The following is a 19,340-nucleotide window of genomic DNA, read 5'->3' as shown; positions in this document are numbered from 1 at the left end:
TTCACTCTAAGTTAGCAAAAGTTACAGAGCAGTGACAAGGTGCTGTGCTATGCAAGGAGAACATATCACACCCATGTATAACACACAACTTGCCCTCAGCCAGACAAGGAAAGGAAAGTGCCAAGGAGACGCACCCTTTCCCGCTGTCAATCAATATCCTGGACCTGTTAAACTAGGCAAACCCACAGAGAAACTCTACTAATTACCCTCCCCACTTTAGAAGAAGAGACCTCAGCTGTGCCAGCAGAGGCAAATTCTGTGTTAGGAGCAAAGAAAGAAGAGTGGACTTGATTTGACAGAGACACAACTTTATATTTAACACCTTGCTAGAATGTTTTATCCTGAAATATTAATTGCATCCAGAAGCGTGTTGTTTGAGCCTGCTTATGCAACAACTCCCAACATTCACACTCCAGCCCACAACAACTTGCTCAACAGGCTAAGGAGCACAATAGCTCCGAATCAAGCAGTAACTCAGTTGAAGAACCATCATCCTGGAAGGCTGATGCCCATTACGATCAGAGGAGGCATGAAAAGAGTCATTTCTTATTGAGTGATATCAAGGTTTCATGCCTGACCAAAGAACTGAGTGTCTGAGTATGGGGGGAGATGAGGGGAAAGGCAGTTTTGAGCAAAGAAGGAACAGCATCCACTGCAGCACAGGTTCTCCAAGCAGAATTATTATTACAAGTTTACAAGGCTCTTGTCAATGCAAAGAATTTTGGCTTTAGTACAATAAGCAAGTATCTTTTCCAATGCTACAAAAAAAGAAAGATTCCACAATCTGTATAATCTTATCTTCCAGATGCACATTTACATATTAGCAGACCAGTTTCTCTCCCACACACCTTTGGTGTCTTACATAAAACTCCAACCCCATGTGCTCTGCAGTTGTCTGCCAGTCAGCATTTACAACCATATGGTAACAGTTGTGGCTACCAGTAGCCAGAGAGGAATTCTCCAGTAGCCTCTGAAGCCATGCCAGGTCTGCATGTATCTAATGTTCTTATTTTCCAGGGAAACAATTCTTTAGGCTTTCAAAGATGAGTCTTTTACCAGAAACTATGTGCAACATTCCCTTCTTCTAAGATGCATTGAGGACAGCTGTTTAGAGGCAACAATAGCCCAAGGCTGAGTCAATCCCAGTTTTGCTCATATTCAGTCCATGGACACCTGACAGCAGAGCTCAGAGTGCCCTGTACATCGAGCTCCTGCTGTAGTTAAGTACAATGAGGTACAATTTTTCACCTCATTTGATTAAACCCAGACACAAAACAAAATCTCTTCACTAGTCATAGAGAAAGGCAATGAAAGCACGAGTTTCAAGGTGATCCTGTTTCCAATCACAGACTAAGGGGCAGTTAACATCAAAACCAGATTTCATTCTGTCTTCCTTGCTCAGCTCTGTTCATTTCAGATGTGTGAGACGTGGCACGTGTACTTTACCATAAACCCTGACAGACCCTATATGCAATATTCTACAGAAAGCCAAATGCTTCTTCCCAAGAGAAGCATTAATTGTTCCTCACTGCTGAGTGTTACCAATTCCTTCAGAGCTCCATGTTTTGCTTTGGCTCCATTGCTTTTGCACACAGCAGTGTATCTTGATGCCCATGCACACTCTGGATTTTCTCCATCAGCTTGGCATAGGCTGGAGGGGAATTACCCTCTCCAGAAATTTGTTGCAATTTTTGGTTATGTCCTCCCATGACAGTGGAGTTTCCAGCCAAAAGTAAAAGAGAACCAATGTTGGAATTCCCAATCACACAAGTTAATCCAGTCTTACAAGAAGAGAAAGCCCAGGTCAGAAGTTTTTACTATGTAGACAGTATTAAGTGTGGATATGGTCTCAACCCCACAACAAAAACACATCCATAATGAGTTTATATTGCTCATGTAGGAGAGTTGCAAGGTACCATCTGTGTGCTTCCTTGGCAACCTCTACTCAATTTGAACGGGTTTTCAATGGGATATGGTCCAAGAGCTTTCTTTTCAAAACATCATCAAGTATCTCAAGAACTCTTAAATCCTGCCTTGCTTTAGGCCTCCTTTTCATTCCTTCCTCAGCACTCCTTCCTGCTTACAGGTCCTTAAAGGGAGAACTTCTATCTATGCATCTGATAACACTTTTATCAACCCTGCTAAAATAAAAGAGGCCTTATCAACCAGCTTTGTTTGAGCTACAGGCAGTTAGTGCTCCTGGAACAAACCGTCACCGCCATGGCCTTGTCTGAACCAGGTTTTTTCCTGCACCCAGAAGTCTGCCTTGTTCCTGTTACCAACACAGTCAGCAACAACAGAACAGAGGCACAGCAAAAAGCTATTCCTTAGCACCAGTGATCTCACACCAACAAAAAATCATCAAAGCATCATTTAAATACCAAGCTTCTCACATTTATCGATTCCAGGCGCCATTGGATGTGACTCAATGTGAAATTACAAGTTTAAGAACAAATTTAGCTTGACATCAACGAAAGAAGGCCTAGCTGTTCTTTAACTGTTCATCTCTACCATTGTGCTTGGCCATGACACACTGTCAAGACAGATACTCGTGAAGAAGGCACAAGCCAAGCAGAACAGCTAAAGCAAGGGAAGCTTGGAAGGGTAAGATACCACCTCCTTTTCCTAGGATAAGGAAGATGCTGTAACATTAATCTCAGTTTAGTGAGACCATGCAGAGATCTCCCTCACACAACACAACTGCTGATCCACTGTGACTGGCAGTTTCATGAACAGGAGAGTGTTCAGGTGTACCTTGCATACAATAGTCAGAGAGGTAAACCAAAAGACCCTCCTGCAAAAAGGACTTATTTTGGTGAACCTGGAGAGGCAGACAGTGAAGTGAACAATGAGCAGACTGTGGCAACACCATGTGCAGGTGGCCGCCCTCCCAAAGCACAGAAAATATTAAATAAAAGATCAGAGATCAATTCTCCAAGAACTCTTGGGAAATAACTGAGAACCAATCACACAACTCGGGCAAGTTCACGTACTCCACAGCTTTGTGCCTGGAGTTACCAGGAACCACCCACCTGCAATGAATTTACGAGTTGTGCAAACCTTGTGTGTCATTATGACTCCTATTGTGCTCTCCTTGTCATGGGAGCATGACAACACCAAGTTTCAAAACGCTACAGCAGAACAAAGTCTTTGCACTGAACAACATTATTGCAAATGATGCAAATCTCTTTGTAGGCTTTGCTGAGAAGCGTGAATCAAAGAGAAGAGTGGCTTGTAACTCTGGAACAGCATTTTACACACAGTGGGTCAATGGAGTAAACCACAAAAGCATTTGCTTCTTAAAGCAACACAAAGAGATCCAGCTAAAAGAAACTTTTATATGGGAATCAGAGTTTCCATACCAGTTTCTGCACAGAAACCAAACTTTCAGCTACCACCAGTCCCTCCTTTGATATTGTAAAGATAGATCAGGGTACTAGCAGTATCACACACTTATATTGCCGTGTAGTAACTGCAAGACATATGTTTAAAACCTCTGTTACTCCTTGACATTTCTCAAGCTTCTATGTCAGCCAAGAAAAGACACACCTCTTCCATAAGCAATTCCCAGGAATAATTGTGTTACCATACCAGAAAGTCGCTAGAAGATAGAGGGCTCTCAACTGGTTTAACTCCTCCAGTACTTTTCTTTGGTCAGCTGTTACAGCAGATGCAATTTGTTCAAAACCAAATAAAAGACTTTCCTCAGCACCATCCTATGAAGATGTTTGAGAACTCTTCTCCCTTCCCAATACCATGGACTTTATGGAGCCCCTTGCGAGGCTACAAGTGGGATTAGAGACTGCTCACTACTGGCAGAGATCATCCTTGTCCCTTCCATGGGCTGGGCTGTCCTTACAAGGAACGTGCCAGGATGCACGGAGAACCCCTGGGACCTGCCACCGCTTTGCATTCCGCTTGCCAGAAGCACCAGCTTCCCGAATCAAAGCTAAAATCACCAGGCAGCTGCTTTGGGCACGCAGCTTCACCTGGGACTTGGTAAAGCCAGATATTCCAGTTGACTGAAGTGCTTTCAGATGACTAAAAAGAGCAGCATTCCCCACCAAGTAAGACATTACAACGGACAGCTTTTACTACTACAATCTCAGCAGAGCTGTCCTCCTGTCTTGTCACTGTCCCCACATCAGTGTAAGGCTTTGTATCGTTGACTACAGAAACACAGAACCTGCTTCGCCTGCTCTACACCTTCAACAACACTAAACACAAACACACAAAGCTTTCTCCAAAGCCTCACCTCCAGGAGAGATGTCAGCAACAGCCTGTTCCAATGGCACAATGAAGGGCAACCCGAGCCAGACTTGTTTCGCCTTTTTGGTTCACCTGCTTGCAGCCTGTTAACAGCAACGCGGTCCCTCACCCATGAAACTCTGAAAACTTCGGGGAGGAAAAAGAACTAGTAACACAATGTATCTTACCTTAATACAGGCAGGGATTTGAAGGGGAAAATAAAAATAAAGAGAAAATGCTAACAGAGAGTCCCAAGGGAGTCCCTGCAGCTCTCGTTCATCACATCTGCTCGGGAGCAGCTGGACACGGGCAGGGGCATCTCCCACGGCAGGCGGGGAGGGAGCAGCTCCCACCGCCCCCCACGGCGGCCCCGGAGCAGCCCCGGCCGCCGGGCAGCTCGACCGAGGCGCAGCGGGAGCAGGTAAGTCCGCGCGGCGCCGCCGGCGCACTGCCCACGGAATCACCGGATAGTCGGAGGCGCGCGCGCGTACCGGCCGGGGGGGGGCTGCGCGCTCCGGCCGGGACAGACACAGCGCAGCGAACCCCAGAACGGCAAACAAAAACCCAACAGCGCTCCGCGCCAGCACTCAAGTTCCGCGGGGAGCCCACACCGGTGTCCGGGTGCGCGGGGGCTCCAGGCGCGGGCAGCCCCAGGCACGGCCGAAGTGGCCCCGGCCCCGGCGAGCACCTGCCGGCCGCGCCGGAGGGGCCGCGCCGCACAGGGCGGGCGGGCACGGCCGGGGCCGCGCCGGCCGGATCCCCCCGCCGGGACCCCTTCCCCGGAGCCCACCCCGCGGCCCCCGCGGCCCCAGCGAGCAGCGCTCACCTGCGGGGGCTGGGGCCGGGCCGCCCCGGCCGCGCTCCGCTCCGCGCCCGCTCCCCCCGCGCTGCGCGGCGGCCTCGCTCCGCGGGCACCTCCGGGAGGGGCGCGGCGGGGGCGGGACCGGGCGCGACTCCGCCCCTTGGGGGGCGGGACAGCGCTATGCAAACAACCTCTGGGGCGGGGCCTAGCATGCAAATCAAGCCCGGCCGCGGCCCCGCCTCGCTTTCATCCGGCGCGCTCATGAATAATTCAGTAGCCCAGCCCTCCGCAGCCAATCAGAGAGCGGCACCGTGCCGCTCGCCGCTCGCGGGCACCGACCCCGGCCTTGGCACCGGGAAATCCAGCCGGGAAAACCAGCAGGGAAAGCCGCTTCCAGGGCCGGCGCAGCGCCCTCCTCCAGCCCCGGAGGTGCCGGCCTGTCGTGACAAAGAAACAGAAAGACTTTTCGGAAAGTCGGAGCCCTCGCCGGAGAGAGGGACACAACGGCTGCTCTTGCTGCTGCAGCAGCCAGCCCGTGTCCTGCGGCAGGAAACAACAGCTGAGCGAGGAATCTGCACCTATGCAGCGTGCAACGGCAGCCCAAGGTCTGCCGACCTCTCTGCATCCACGTAAAAGCTAGGAATTACCTCTGACAAGGGGCCAGGAACAGTCAGTGTTTCACCCGCGCTTCCAAAAGTGATGTTTTTTCAATTAAAGTATTTATTTCTGTCGTCTTCTTGCAACACTCAGCCGATGCGCATCGCAGACCAAGGTGGAGCAGTGGTATCAGTCTGCATCGTGCTCCCATCCTGGTAAAGGCACTGTCAGATGCTGTGGTGCTGAGCAAGGCAGCCACAGTTTCTCAATCCTCCCTGCACTTGGTTATTAAATTGTAATTGTCTTTTGCTGAATCAGGGAGTCTCTGCCCCAGCGAAACTCACTGGGTGGCTCTCGTAGAGTTCATCGATACAATTCCACCTTGGCATAAGGAGGTGAGACTGATTGAAATCAACAGGAGTGAGTTTGACCTAATTCCAGGACAAACATGAGCCCTGTGGGTCAGGCTGGAGCTCTCCTGGCTGCGCCCGTTCTTAGAAACTCCCTTCCCACTGCCTTTAATCTGTAAAACAGTCTGGGACAGTGCTGAGGGCAGGTGGAGCTGCCAACCCCGGCTTCGAAGAGGACTATCGGAGCCAAAGCGGGACTGGAAGGAGGAAGAGGAAGGGGAGGGAGTGTGGGAGGAGCTGTCAGACCCTCACCTCAGCAGAGCCCCGTCGACTTCCAGCATCTGATAAGCGCGGGGTGTGTGTGTGTGTGTGTATATGTGAAACCGGACCAGGCTGGCAGCAGAGCCCTGCCACCTTGGGCTACGATACCTCTGACCACGCAGGAGAAAGAGTGGTGTGCCGACAGGAACTGCAGGCGGATGTAGGGACACCTCCAGGCTCTGAGTCACGCTGCCCTGCCAGGGAACAGGGCAGCAGCTGGATCCAAACACACACGGGCGTAGGAGCAGGGTTGTGTGACCTTGAGCAGGCGCTCACCAGCTGCTGCTACTGGGCTTCCAGTAGCCTCCACAGAGTCTCCCTGTGCATAACTTAACACTTCTAGGGGAATTAAGGACCACAATGAGGAGCTTGCATTGTTGGAAAAAGATTTTTTTATTGCTTAGCCTTCTCCACCTCTCCAAAAGGAATTAAAAAAATAGCAAATAAAACACATCTAAACCAGTTGCTCTTACAGTTCTGAAAATCTTGATACCAAACACAGCCATGCTCAGCTCACTTCCATCCACTGAGCAGACCTTCTGGCACCTGGCACTTTTTGCATAGACGCTAAAGCAAATTTGGTACCAAGGTATCCTGGTGGAAAGCAATGATATCCTTGGTTTGGAGGACAACAGCCACAGGACTGGAAGGCTCATTAGGAATTTGCAGCTTTTTTCTTTACTGAGGGATCTCTCACTTGCAAGAGAAATAACAAGGATCCACAGCCAGGAAAGAGGATGTTGGGCTGAAACAGAGAGGCTGCAGTTCAGCCCTGGTGAGACTATCAGAGACAGTGTGCTGACAGTGCTGGTCAAACTTTAACATGGTTTAGCACAGCTGCTGCAGCACGAGGCTGAGGTGCCATCTGCAATGCTCTGGGGCTTTCCGTGACCTCTGCCTGATGAAATTGTGTTCAAGGCACACTTTCCTGCTCTCGAGTGTCTGGAAACTTTACTCCAGGTGACTGAGTTTATGGCCGTGCCTTTTTCAGATCAGAATCTGATCTGCTGGTCATTGGCAGAGCTGAATGACAGAGGCTCAGGACACCACCACTGATCAGCTTATTCTGTCCCCAGCTGACCTCTGTGACACTCCATTCAACACACAGTGCTTCTTAACATGTGACAAGGATCACCAGGTAAGGTGTTTGCTAATGGTCCACAGGTCAGTGAAAGATGACAAAAAAGGCAGACTGGTGGTCCACAAGGTGAAAAAGCTGGAGAACCAGTGGCTTCAAGAACAAAGACGTGTTTACTCCAGTCCAGAAATGCCCAGCTAAGCCATACCCACTTGTTTGCTGTAAATCATGCTATTATGCCTGAGCCATCTGGGCAGGTGAAGTCTGTTACAGACATAAAGTGGCCAACTACCCAAGGTTCCAGGTTCTATTTTCTGTAATATTTGATTGATCAGGACAACAAATCCTGAGCAGAGCTCTTCCCTTCATCCCATACCATTCCTGCAAGTGACAGCAGCTTCAGTGACTAACATCAACAGGCAACTTGAATTCCTTCAGTGAATAGAAGGTGATTTCTCCGTGGTCCACCAGCGCGAAGACCAGCGGGACGTCCCCGCTCAGGTACGTCACCTGCTTCAGAGCCCGCAGGGACGGGATCTGCTCATCAAAGCTGCAGGGAGAAAAAAAACATCCTGTTTGTTCTCAAAGCAAGAGGAACACAGAGGCAAAGCTGTCCTGGCCAGCCATCACAACAGCTCCCTTTGGCCTGAGGAGCTGGTAGTGATCCTCCACACCCCTTCCAGTCAAAGCAGGAGGCTGCCAGCCCTGAGAGTGAATATGCAGCATGCCAGGAACTGGGAGCTGTTGAATCCTTTGCCAAAAAAACAAGGGCAACTGCACCCTGCTCCCCACTGTGCCTATCAGATGCGGCTCATAGGGATATTGGCACATTGCCAGCCCAGTGCAATCGTAATACCTCTGTGCTGGGAAGATCTTTACTGGGATCAACATCTGACCTGCTTTTCCCTCCTTTTAATTCTATAGAGTCTGTTTGCTCATCAATGAAAGTATCCTTTGCAACAAGGATCATCCTATTGCTCATGATATACCTTTGTAAAACTGCATTAACAACTTTCTTGCTCTGTCTACTACAGCTGCAGAGAGCACGGGTACAGGTTTAATGTAGGAAAATGAGAAAAGGTAGACACTGAACTTTGTACCTGGATATGGAGTTTAAGTATCAGGTTCTGGATTCAGCAAGAAACAGGACACCTACCCTCTGTTCATACTGATCTTAAAGTTACACTTAACAAAGATCAAAATACTGAAGCCATAGCCCAGAGCCTGTAGCAAGCTCTAGGGAGGTTCTTCTCTGCAGAAATCCATAGGGATTGACTGAGGATTCAGGGGCCATACAGCTCCCTTGCAACTCAGCTCTACCGGAGTTTCACAAGCATTGCATAAAAACAGCTGTGGCTTCTTATTCCTGACTCCCAGTAATACTCAGACATGAGCAGCAACCAGATGACCAAACAGTGTGAGCTGAGTGCAAGGGCTGGGGGAATTGTCAGCCACAGCCTCCAACAAAGGAGGAACTGAAAGAAAAAAAAATTCTAGGCAGGACCACTCTCCAGGGAGGCACTCTGATGATCTGTAAAGCTCACAAGGTGCTGGCTCATTTACAGATCATTAGGACTTCATTTCCACAACAGCAACTGCAATGTGCCAGAAAACAGCATAAGATTCATGGGTACCTCCGAACACACATCCTGACATATGGCTTCCCAGGGTTTGTCTTCTTAAACCTGGACACAGCATCTGCTTGATACACATTGAAGTCTATCTTCATGGCCTCTGGGTCCTCCTGCAGCCTGCAGAAGAGAACACACTCACATAAGCATGGGATAGAAACACTGTAGGGTACTCTACAGGAGAGCAAAGAGGCAGAGGAAACTCCTGAGCCCTGACTAGTCTGGACCCTTTGAAAGGCTTCACTCCTCAAAGGACTGACCTTGCAACTGTTCTAATTACTTTCCAGAGCTTTCCTGCAGACAGACCAGAGCAAGATCCTGCCCCACATCTGCCCCACTCCCTTCTCTGCAGAGCCCCTTGCAAGAAGCAGCACTAACAGAGACGGGAGCAAAGCACTGCAGGGACTGCACACAAGCACCGCACAGACTCTGAGGCAGGTGCAGAACCAAAGTCCCAAAGCCAGGGTTTTATATCCACCACAGCTGGGATGGCAGCACATTCCAGGGATGAGGCACAGGTGAAACCAAACCAAACCTCTGAGGGAGATTACCAGGCTTGGGTGCAGAGGGGGAATAGCAGGATAAGAGAGCAACCCTGCTGTTTGAATTGGCCTGGAAAGCCCTGGATCTCTTGCTGCAGGACCTGGTACTTCATGGAAATGTCAGCCCCTCACTACAGATGCAAGGGGGCCATGGAGCAGAGCACTGGATTCTCTTGCCACCCTGGATATCAGGCAGCTCCCAAACTGCCACTGTGAGCGTCTCATAGACCTCACAAGCAGGGACGGTCACAAGACACCCCTGCTCCCAAACAGCTACGAGCTGACTGGCTGGATACTAACCAGGAGGCTCCATCCAGGATGTGGGAGGGCTGCAGCACACTGATCTGCTGGAGGAGCGCAGCTGGGGGGAGAAGGAACAGGAAAGGATCAGACCAGCAATTTCCCTCCCAGGGCACTCCAAGCACTCCACCACCACCCACGAGCCTTCCTCCCCCGACAATGGCTGGCAGCACCACAGTCACCACTGGCTACTTCAAAGGCCTCAACTTCCTCATCTCCTCCCAGCACACAGCCCAGAACACCCTGCAGTTGCTTTGCATCTTGCTGGCCCTGATTGCACATGCCTAACAGCCTAGCAGGAAGGACTGCAATACAGCAGGACATGGGGAATGGATTAGAGGACCTCCCAAGGCCCTGTTTATCCTGGCACTTGAGCGGGCTATAGAAAGATTCTCCTGCTCAAAGCACTGTCCCCTAAACTGATGTTCAGCTTCTCCATGTCATCCCTTTTGCTGCTGCATACCAGGCACTGTTTCACAGAGCTGGGGGGGGGGAATGGTCCCTGCCAAGTTCCCACAGCCACTACCTGACGAGGTAGCTTCATCTGGCCGCAGAAGTGGCGTGACAGCTTGGTCCCAGAGATGTAATGGTCGTTTCCAAACCCTCTGCTGTCTCCTCTGCTCCAAAAGGGCTTTGTACTCCTGCCAGTTGGAGCAGCGCCTCACCTCCTGGTCGGCATTGACGCTGCTCTTATACCTGCTCTCCCTCTCCCGCTGCCTCCTCTCCTTCCGGGTCAGCTTCTCCTGTTTCTGGTTGATTCGTGTGCACCAGGAAGCTGCATCAACCTCCCTCCCTGGCACGTTCTCTGGCAGGAGCCTGTTGTCAGGGGAGGGCAGGTGTGTGCACGGCTGGTCTGGGGCCACGTTTGGAAAGGTGATGGTGGTAAAATCCCAGCGGGGTGCACGGGTGCCACTGCTGCTCTCCTTGTGGTCTTCAGCCTGGCTCCTGGAGGGACTCAGAGAGTTCTTTTGTCCTGTATCAAGAGGAACTGGGTTTGACTCCTGCTCTGCACTGCCAGCATCTGATTCCTTTGGCTGTACTGACAAGGGCTTTTCATCCATGGGAAGGCACATGGAGTCTCCACAGTCATCTCCATCTTTGCTGGAGGTCCCTTCAGCTCCTGGAAGGTCCTCAGATACCTTATGTTTCTTTTCATGTGACCTAAAGACAGAAACAGCAGCATAAAAGACAGGGAGAGCATGTGGTGGAACTTGATTTCCTTTGAATCCTGCCCCCTCCCTGCTAACAGGAAAAATACAGCCTGCCGAGCCTTAAGGAAGAACAGCAAAGGTGGCAGGAACCCCCAGGCAGGTCTGCAAACCCTTGCAACAACCTCTTGGCTTGTGTGACAAATAAGAAGGGAGAAAAGCAGGCCAAAACCAAGCAGTGAATACCAAAGGCAGAATAAACTTTTCCAAAGTCCTGCATGAGGTTTGACTTTGATGCCCAAGAGAATCCAGCCTTGATTTGTATAGACAAATGTTCCCAACCTGCCATGCAGCCCCCACGCTCCACTGACCCAAACACCTCCATGCAAACATGATGGACATCAGCCAAAGCAGCACAGGCCAGGCAGAAACCTGCCTGCCAGCACCTCTTACTGGTATGAGTCAATCCCTGGTTCCAGAGAAGATGGGGCAATTCTTAGACCAGCAGTTTAATCTCCCAATTCCTACAATTTCACAACTCCTCGGGCAGTGATTTACTGTTAACAGGGACTCGAGGCCCAGCCTCTCCTCCCCATTTCTGAAAGGCTGACGCCACCTCCTGGGAGCTGCCAGAATTATTAGCAAAATTACTAAATCTGCCAGTTTCTGTTGACATTTTGGCAACATCTAGAGGCCACATGCAAACTCCAGGTGCTCTCTGCTGTAGAGTCCTGGCGTGTAAGTTGGACTGAGGAGGTGGATAAGTGCAAGATGTGAATGGGGTATCTGTGCTCCCACTACAAAAGAGCAAGAGGAGACACCTGACCCGTGTTTCTTTTGCACTGACCTCTCTACTCTTCTGTTTTGGCACCTCAGCACCACAGCTGTGGGGCTCAGGAGCAGTTTGCCCCCCTTAGCCCTGGATGAAGTACACATGTGACAACAGGGAACACTGCAAAGTGCCCAGGAAAAGCGCTCCACTGCTTGGGGACAGCCAAGAGCAATTGTGCCACATAAGATCACCCACAGCACAAGGGCCTGGGGACACTGCAGCAAATCAGCTGTTCCTGAGCCAGCATGGCCTGGGAGAGGATGGGAGAAGGCTTTGGGCCACTTCCTTACCGGGGGCTGGAACTCCTCCTCCTTTTGCGATGGTGTTTCCCAGAGCTCTTGCAGTGACTTTCCAAGTTCAGTTGCCTCTCGTAGGGAGACGGGACAGTGCTGAAAGGAGAGACCAACACAGAGGCTGAGAGCAGGGTGAGGTAGTGGAACTAGCCTTCTGCTCAGTCCCCAGAATACAGAAACAAAAGGCACAGAAAATCCCCAAGAAGGACCAGGATGGTCCTCAGTTCATGCCCCATTTCGTGTTCCCAATCACCTCCTCAAGAGGGAGGAGCGAGGAAGGGTAGAGTGCCACTTTTAGCCTTTAATCCTCCCAAGAGATGGAATGCAGGGCCAAAGTCGTCTTCTCTGCTGTTCCCTGGGGCCAGGCAGTGGGCACAGGGCCTTCAGAAAGGAGAAAGCAGTGGGGAAAGGAAAAGTTGGTTACCTGGGGTCGAATCTCAGTACAATATAACCCAGTTGCTTCAAGTGGCTGAACACCTTAGAGCAAAGGAAAGCAAGAGGGTTAAATGACAACCCTAAACCCAAACAATTTACTTCAGTTTCGCCACAACTGAGTGAACAGTGTGGCACTGGCAGCAGAGAAAACGCCAGGGTTAGGGTCCAAAGCAAAAGTGGGGAAACAGGATGAAGGTGAGTGGGAACAACTGTGAATGACGTCCCTCCCCTCCCTCACTGTTCTACTCTGCTTCCAGTCACTGGAAGAGGTTGTGTGGCAGAGGCTGGGCTCTGCTTTCACCCTCCCTGCAACAGCAGATCCCAACACACCTGGTAATGTGACAGGCTCATTGTCTCCTGGCACAGCAGGGTCTCATAGGCTTCCTGGATTGACATGGGCAGATCCCTGAAAAAGAGCTGGACAGAGCCCTGCAGGGCAAAAGCTTGGTGTGAGAGAATCACAGGGAACAAATCTATGCAAGCTCACACCAGTCTCTTCCCACTGGTCCTGACAGCTGGTCCCAGCACCCTGCCTGACATGATATCCATCTCTCCCCATTTGCCAACCTGGATTACTTACAGTCCCTCTCCCATGCCCAGCTCCTCCATCCCCTGGGTTTATCAGCCAGGTAAGAAGTTCCCATCCCCAACTCTCAACTCCTGCTCCAGTGCTGCATCTGTTTGGAGGATGCAGCTGGGACCAAAATGCTCAACTGATAAAATAATCATTGTTTTGAGAGATAATTTAACTTTGATGATCTCAGCAATTCAGGACACAGCACAATCACAAAAATATTTATGACCTGCACAGCTGAGAGAGCTGAAGCAGAGGAATTGGAGGCATCCTTACATGCCATCAGTTGGTGCCTCCTTGGAAGCATTTACTGCAGCCCGAGAGATCCCATAGGTAGCTTCCCCAGGGAATAGGTGAAACAGGAAAACCGACCTCCAGGAGGCAGCTTTAGGTTACGCCTCTTTTTTCTCCCCTTTTTTGTTTTATAAACTGTGTTACTCATAAAGAAAACTAAACACTAGGAACCACACCTTTCCCATGGGATGGGCTGATGGCATCTGACTGATCTTTTCTGCTTTTGGGGAGAGATTCTATAGTCAGCAACTCACTAAAGTATTGTCATCAGTTTGTTTACAAACTGTTCATCAAAATGCCAGAGGTAAAAAAGCCTGACCTTTGCTGTTAGGATTTAAGGGATGGCATCAGATGCCCATAACCTGTTTCAGTTTTGCTAAGGGATAAAAGTTCCCCCTTATATCAATGCACCTATTCTACTGATAAAAGGCTTTGGTGGAGAGACAAAAAAACCACTCTTCACAGCAAAGAAATCCAAGTGAACCCTAAGCAGTATTTCTGCAGGCAGAGGAGCACTGAACACAGCCTGGTCTCACTCCTCTGTCTGCCACACGTAAATTTCTTTCTGTCATATTTAAATTTCTCTCTGCCATATATACTGGGAAAAAAATCCCAAGCAGCAGCCCCAAAGACCTCTTAAGTGAGTTAAACATGACACCAGCTGAATAAACTGGCCACTGATCCAACTACACTGCCAGTGACACAGAGGCTGCTCCAGAGTACAGGGGATGAACCCATGAAAACATGCTAAAAAGGGACAATTCCTTGAGAACCAGGTGTTTATCAGCTGCTACAGCTCCTGCAATCACTCACCCAATGCCCCCATCCTACTTACACACTCCAGCAGGTACAGAGCTTCCTCAGGCAGCAAGCACTGTTTGCCTCGCTCCGAGAACCCCATGGTGTGCCAGAACTTCCCCTGGAACAGAAGCACAAATCCCTGATGGGCTCTGGCTGTTCCCTGCTGACAACCAGGCTCCCTCCCATTTCAAGAAGCAAATTAAGGAATCTGTGAGGCAGCAGGAGGTGATGGCACTGAGTACACTCTGTAGCAACTCACCGCAGGGGACAGCAGCTCCGCGATGCCCTGTCCTGGCTTCCACTCAGCTTTTACCTGATTCCCCCTGAGAAGGTTAAAGATTAGTTTGTTACCACTGGCATGTCCTACAATCAGCTCCTAGTGTAGCAACACAAGGAGCTCAGGAAGGTGTCAAAAGGCAGCAAATTTACAGGTGGCACTTTTACAGGGTAAGATGTCAGAAAGACATCATCCCCTGGATGAGGCAGCACCAGCTGAATGGTTTATTATCACCAACTAGTTAAAAGTGCCTTCAGTCAGCACCACAGATGCATGTCCATAGGCTACAGCAGCCTGCTGGAGATGCATGGCCTAAGCCAGGATATATGGATACTGAGGCCTTGGCACAGGTTGCCCAGAGAAGCTGTGGCTGCCCTATCCCTGGATGTGACCAAGGCCAGGTTGGATGGGGCTTGGAGCAACCCGGGATAGTGGAAGGTGTCCCTGCCCATGGCAGGGGGTGGAACAAGATGATTTTTAAGGTCCCTTCCAACCAAAACCATTCTGTGATTCTGTATCATACAATCGTTCAGCTGCTGCCAAGACACATTCAAATTGCTATATCCCACCCACAGGGACTCACAGGGAAAAATCAATAGCTGCAGGCCAAACAGAGAAAGTGTGTGTTGAGAGGCAGTGTGTGAACATCTCCCAAGGAGTGATAAGCTCCAGAGACTGGCAGGGTTGTTGAAACCACCAAAACTGATAAACCAGGGGCACTGAGAGCCAGACAAATCAGCACAGGGCCACAAGGAGCATCAACAATGTGCTCTGTAACTCAGACCATGCCCAAGAGGACAGTGGCTGCTGTCTGCAAAGACCTACAGGATTATACACACACCTGTGAAAAACAGAAGCCCCTTGAGGGACTTTCTAAACAGCCACAGGTGTGCCAGCGTGTCCCTCTGCTGCTGCAGGAAGAGCCAGGCTGTGTCCCCTGCTGCTGCTGCTCCAGACGGGGAAAGTTGTGTGCAGGTGAACTTAGAGGGGACTTACTGTGCTAACTAACACCCCCCTGCTACGACAGCTCGATCCTACCGATAATAACCCGTGAGCTGAGCTCTGCCGCCCGCCCCCCCCCGCATCACTCCTCCCGGGGACCAAGCCATGCCCAGCCCCAGGGCCGGACTTACGGCCGCTCCACGCGCTCCTCGGACAGGATCCGCCACTGCTCCTCGCAGCACTGCCGTAGCCTCTCGGCCTGGCGGGCCGAGCCGTCGGGGAGGAAATCCTTCTGCCCGCGGGGGCACCGCGGGGCCGCGGGGCCGCCACCCGCCGGCCGCTCCTCCGTGCTAAGGGGGGACAGAAGAGGAGGTGGTGAGGGGAGAGGGCCCGACACCCCGCTGCGGCCGTCCAGCCCGGGCACCCCCGGTGCCTTTCCAGGCCCCTCGGACTGCGGGTCCCCCCGGTGCCCCTCCCGGCCGCCCCGGTCTCCCCGCCCGTCCCCACCTGAGGCGGCGGGACCCGCCGGGCTCCATCAGCGCGTCCTTCCGCCCCCGGGCAGGAGCGCCCACAGAGCGCGGCGGGCGCCAGCGCGCCCCCTGGCGGCGTGGAGGACTGCGAGCGGCGGGCACCGGGAAAGGGAACGGGAGCGGGGTGGGAAACGGGTAGGGAATGGGACATTCAGCACCGGGGAGGGCTCCGGGGATGTGCAGGGAGTTTTGCCCCGCGGCTGTGACCCAGACCCACTGGGCTGAGCTGCCCTGGGTTACCGCTTGCTGCTCCCACTGCCCGCTCCGCAGCGGGGATGGGGAGAAGGGGAGGCGAAACGGCTCGTGGGTTGGGATAAAGGCAGTGGGATCGCTCACCGATAACCCAAACGGGTAAAACAGGCTGGATTTCAGTAAAAAATAAAAAAGTTAATATATTTACAATTAATGTTAGTCACAAGCTTGGATATCTGCACCATTTGGGGCTTAAGGGAGCACACCAGCACCTGGACCAACTCTTCTCCTTCCCCCCGACCATGCTGCTCACACGGCTGTCTCACACTCTCCTCCCACTGCATTTTGCCCTTTCTTTAAGGCATTTGCCCAGAGACGTCACCGGCATCACTGACGGGCTCAGCCGTGCCCTGCCGTGGGGCTGTTCGTGAGGAACCAGCCGGAAGCATCTGCAAGTGGCGGCATCCCCAGAAGCATCTGCAAGTGGCTGCATCCCGCACGGGGCAGCCCCGGCCTCTCCTCCCGGAGCCCCCCGGGCTGGGCTGAGCTCTCTCCCATGTGCTACAGCCCCCGGAGCAGAGGCAGCAGTGCTGGGGAAGGAGGATTCTCCTTTCAGTGGGTGTCACTGTTCCTCCTGGCTCAAGCTCCAGCGGTGCCAGTGCCATCAGGCTGCCTGGAGCGGGTACCAGTCCAGCTGGGCTGGGAAACACGAGAATCCCCTGCAACACGACCTCGTGCCTCTGCTGACACGGCTGGATTTGCTGCTTGGGGGAGGCATGAACAAATGGGATGGGGAAACGCACCAAAAGTTCAAGTTTCACCTCAAACCCATCTCCTGTTGCTGTGGGATAACTCACAGGAGGCACTGAGCCTCAAGCAGGAAAAACACAGCTTTCCCCCCACCGGAGTCCCTGGTTCCAGCCGTGGTTTCCCAATAAAAGCCCTTTGACAAGATGCCAGCGTAGGCAGATGACTGCAAAAGCCATTCCCGTCCATTTTCCACCGTGTGGTTTAATTTTCACTTCCTGCCTGATTATTTCCTCCTCCCGAATTGAGCCTTCACCCTGCGAGGGGGTCAAGTGATTTTGGCCAGCAGTGCCCCTCTACAGCATGCAGGGGGACAAGGGACAAGGACCCACAGACAGTGTGAGGGGCAGCAGTGGCAGTGCTTTTCCACCCTGACTTCCTAAAAAAATCACATATCTTGGAGACTACTTGGACTGCCTAATTATCATATAATCCCAGAACTCCACATCCTGTGGCTTTCAACTTTCGGGCTGTCACCCCTTTGTTTAACTCAGCCTTCCCTTAAAATAGATGTGTTTAAATTGCTCAGGGAAAGGCTCTGATCCAGAATTTGCTTTTGTCACCCACTGTGATTACAAGCCCCAGAAATGTCAAGACTAATCTCGGTTTGTGTTTCTTTTCAATACTGGGATTTTAGCTGTCATGTGGTGGGGGGACGTCCTGTTCCTCTCAGGGGCACCAGCAGAGCCTTGTTCACGGTGGGACTCGTGTTCTCCCCAGCTGAATCCTCTAATCAGCCCTAATTCTGAGTGTCATCAGCTGGGTGTGGGTGGTCCTGGGGGGCTGCACTTCCTATTCTCCTCTTATAAATGGAGAGTGAGGGGGACCTGTTTTTCCTCTTTAGATATTTTTCTGGATTTGAGTTGAGGTTTTTAGTGTTAAGTTTCTGTACAGCTGCCTTGAAATCATAACTGTAGTTGCCACAGTGGGTTTCTTTTGTTAGATTAGGGATCTTTTCCTGTTTGAATGGGGTAGAACCCTAATGTATTTTCAGTGGAGCAGCTGATGGAGACTGTCCTGGGCTCTCTGCAGTGACTATTTGTGGACAGGGTTGTGATAAGGAGCTAAAATAATGGTCACAGAGCTGAGCAGTGGCAAAACCTGGCTTTGTCAGTGAATGGTCTGCTCAGGGGGTCCTGGGAGCTCAAACAGGGATGGATGTAGGCCTGTGAGCCTGGAGGGCACCAGGGAGGAAAACCATGGGTGTGTGGCAGCAGGATGCAGCTCCTGTTGTCTGGATGGCACGTGCAGCTCCCAAGCAACCATGGAGGAAGCTGATGGTGGAGGCCAAAGCTGCTCTTCACCCCAAGGAAGAAAGGGCTTGATTTGACTGGAGAGACACAACACAAAATAAACCATTGCTGTGCACCCTGAGCTCTTGGGGCAGGTAAGTGTGGTGGGTTTGCCCACTGTTCTTTTTTTTTTTTTTTGTCTTTTTTTCTCCAGGAGATGAAAAATAATGGTAATACAGTGTAAAAAGATTCTCTGGATTAAAAATAGGGGCTGGCTGCCTCTTTTGAACAAGCCAATCTGCTCCTGGCCCTCCCTCCTGTTCCTGACCCTGTTCCAGGGGCAAGTGGAGCAGAGCTGTGGTGTGTGGGGATGGTTTTGAATCCTTCCAGTCCTTTTCTGTTGTGTCCAAGTCATGTTGGTGTAGTCCCTATATTCACAAGTTCCTTGTGGTTAACTCCTGGATGAACTTAGTGTAAAGAGTCTCAGTATTTTTTGAGAAAACAGAGAAAAGTTTTTGGCCTTGGGATTGTTTTTCTAGTTTCATGTAGCACATGAGGCACAGCCAGGTGGGAATTGTGTGCTCTGTGCTGGAGCTAAGCAGCTCTGCCAGGTACAGCTACCTGTTTAATCTCTGTATTAACAACTCCTGCAGTTCCTGGCGTGGTGTTTGGAAATATTTTAGTAATTCTGCAAAAACCAGCTGTGCCTCAGCTGTTTGTGGCTCAGACTTCACCTATTTGCCAACAACTGGTAACACTTGGAAAGCACTGCCTGAGACGGACAACATAGCCCATCCACTTCAACTTGCAACCCATTAAGCAGGTCTTGATACCAGGAGGATTTGTGTGTAGATGCTCTAAGTGATTTGGGACAGAAAAGGGTGTTACAAATGTTCAAGGCCAGGTTGGATGGTGTTTTGAGCAACCTGAGCTAGTGGAAGGTGTCCCTGCCCATGGCAGGGGGTTGGGATAAGATGATCTTTAAGGTCCCTCCCAACCCAAACCATTCTGTGATTCTTTGAAACTCCCTAAAGCTGGCAAGTACTTCAATTCTTGTGTGTGTTGCAGTACATGTGGTGGTATCACAATTGCTCAGCTCTGCTCACATCACTGC

At 51.2% G+C, this 19,340-nt stretch overlaps 2 protein-coding genes across 4 annotated transcripts in view; both read right to left on the bottom strand.

The window, feature by feature from the left end:
• The window catches only part of LLGL2 (LLGL scribble cell polarity complex component 2), a 32,827-nt gene extending 27,710 nt beyond the window's left edge, over window positions 1-5,117 (bottom strand). For 2 of the 3 annotated variants that reach the window (XM_027749841.2, XM_039390327.1), the window contains exons 1-2: window positions 5,075-5,117; window positions 4,256-4,395 (exon numbers count right to left, since the gene is read on the bottom strand). The gene's annotated coding sequence lies outside the window, so the exon portion shown is untranslated. The remainder of the gene's footprint in view (window positions 1-4,255; window positions 4,396-5,074) is intronic. The other variant, XM_027749845.1, reaches the window with a different exon arrangement.
• Window positions 5,118-6,692: 1,575 nt separating this feature from the next.
• TSEN54 (tRNA splicing endonuclease subunit 54) lies at window positions 6,693-16,005 on the bottom strand. Its single transcript, XM_027749528.2, has 11 exons — window positions 15,973-16,005; window positions 15,657-15,815; window positions 14,506-14,569; window positions 14,281-14,364; window positions 12,908-13,006; window positions 12,567-12,619; window positions 12,140-12,238; window positions 10,396-11,030; window positions 9,870-9,930; window positions 9,031-9,147; window positions 6,693-7,946 (listed from the first exon to the last, which is right to left on the bottom strand). Exons 1-11 carry the CDS (start codon window positions 15,999-16,001, stop codon window positions 7,796-7,798), a joined length of 1,551 nt encoding a protein of 516 aa, XP_027605329.2. The 5' UTR covers window positions 16,002-16,005; the 3' UTR covers window positions 6,693-7,795.
• Between the last annotated feature and the right edge of the window lie 3,335 nt (window positions 16,006-19,340).

Source organism: Pipra filicauda, unplaced genomic scaffold, assembly GCF_003945595.2.
Source record: "Pipra filicauda isolate LSUMZ 115617 unplaced genomic scaffold, ASM394559v2 scaffold80_size11013439_pilon, whole genome shotgun sequence".
Taxonomy (NCBI): domain Eukaryota; kingdom Metazoa; phylum Chordata; class Aves; order Passeriformes; family Pipridae; genus Pipra; species Pipra filicauda.
Note: the sequence above shows the minus strand (reverse complement) of the source record. Positions and strands in the feature narration are given on the sequence as shown.

Excerpts from the sequence above, each read along its gene's own strand:
- TSEN54 (XM_027749528.2), bottom strand. The coding sequence starts at position 16,001 with ATGGAGCCCGGCGGGTCCCGCCGCCTCAG. Across the intron at positions 14,365-14,505 it reads CGGAGCTGCTGTCCCCTGCG|GGGAAGTTCTGGCACACCAT; the intron begins GTGAGTTGCTAC and ends CTTCTGTTCCAG. Across the intron at positions 9,931-10,395 it reads AGATGAAGCTACCTCGTCAG|CTGCGCTCCTCCAGCAGATC; the intron begins GTAGTGGCTGTG and ends TTCTCCCCCCAG.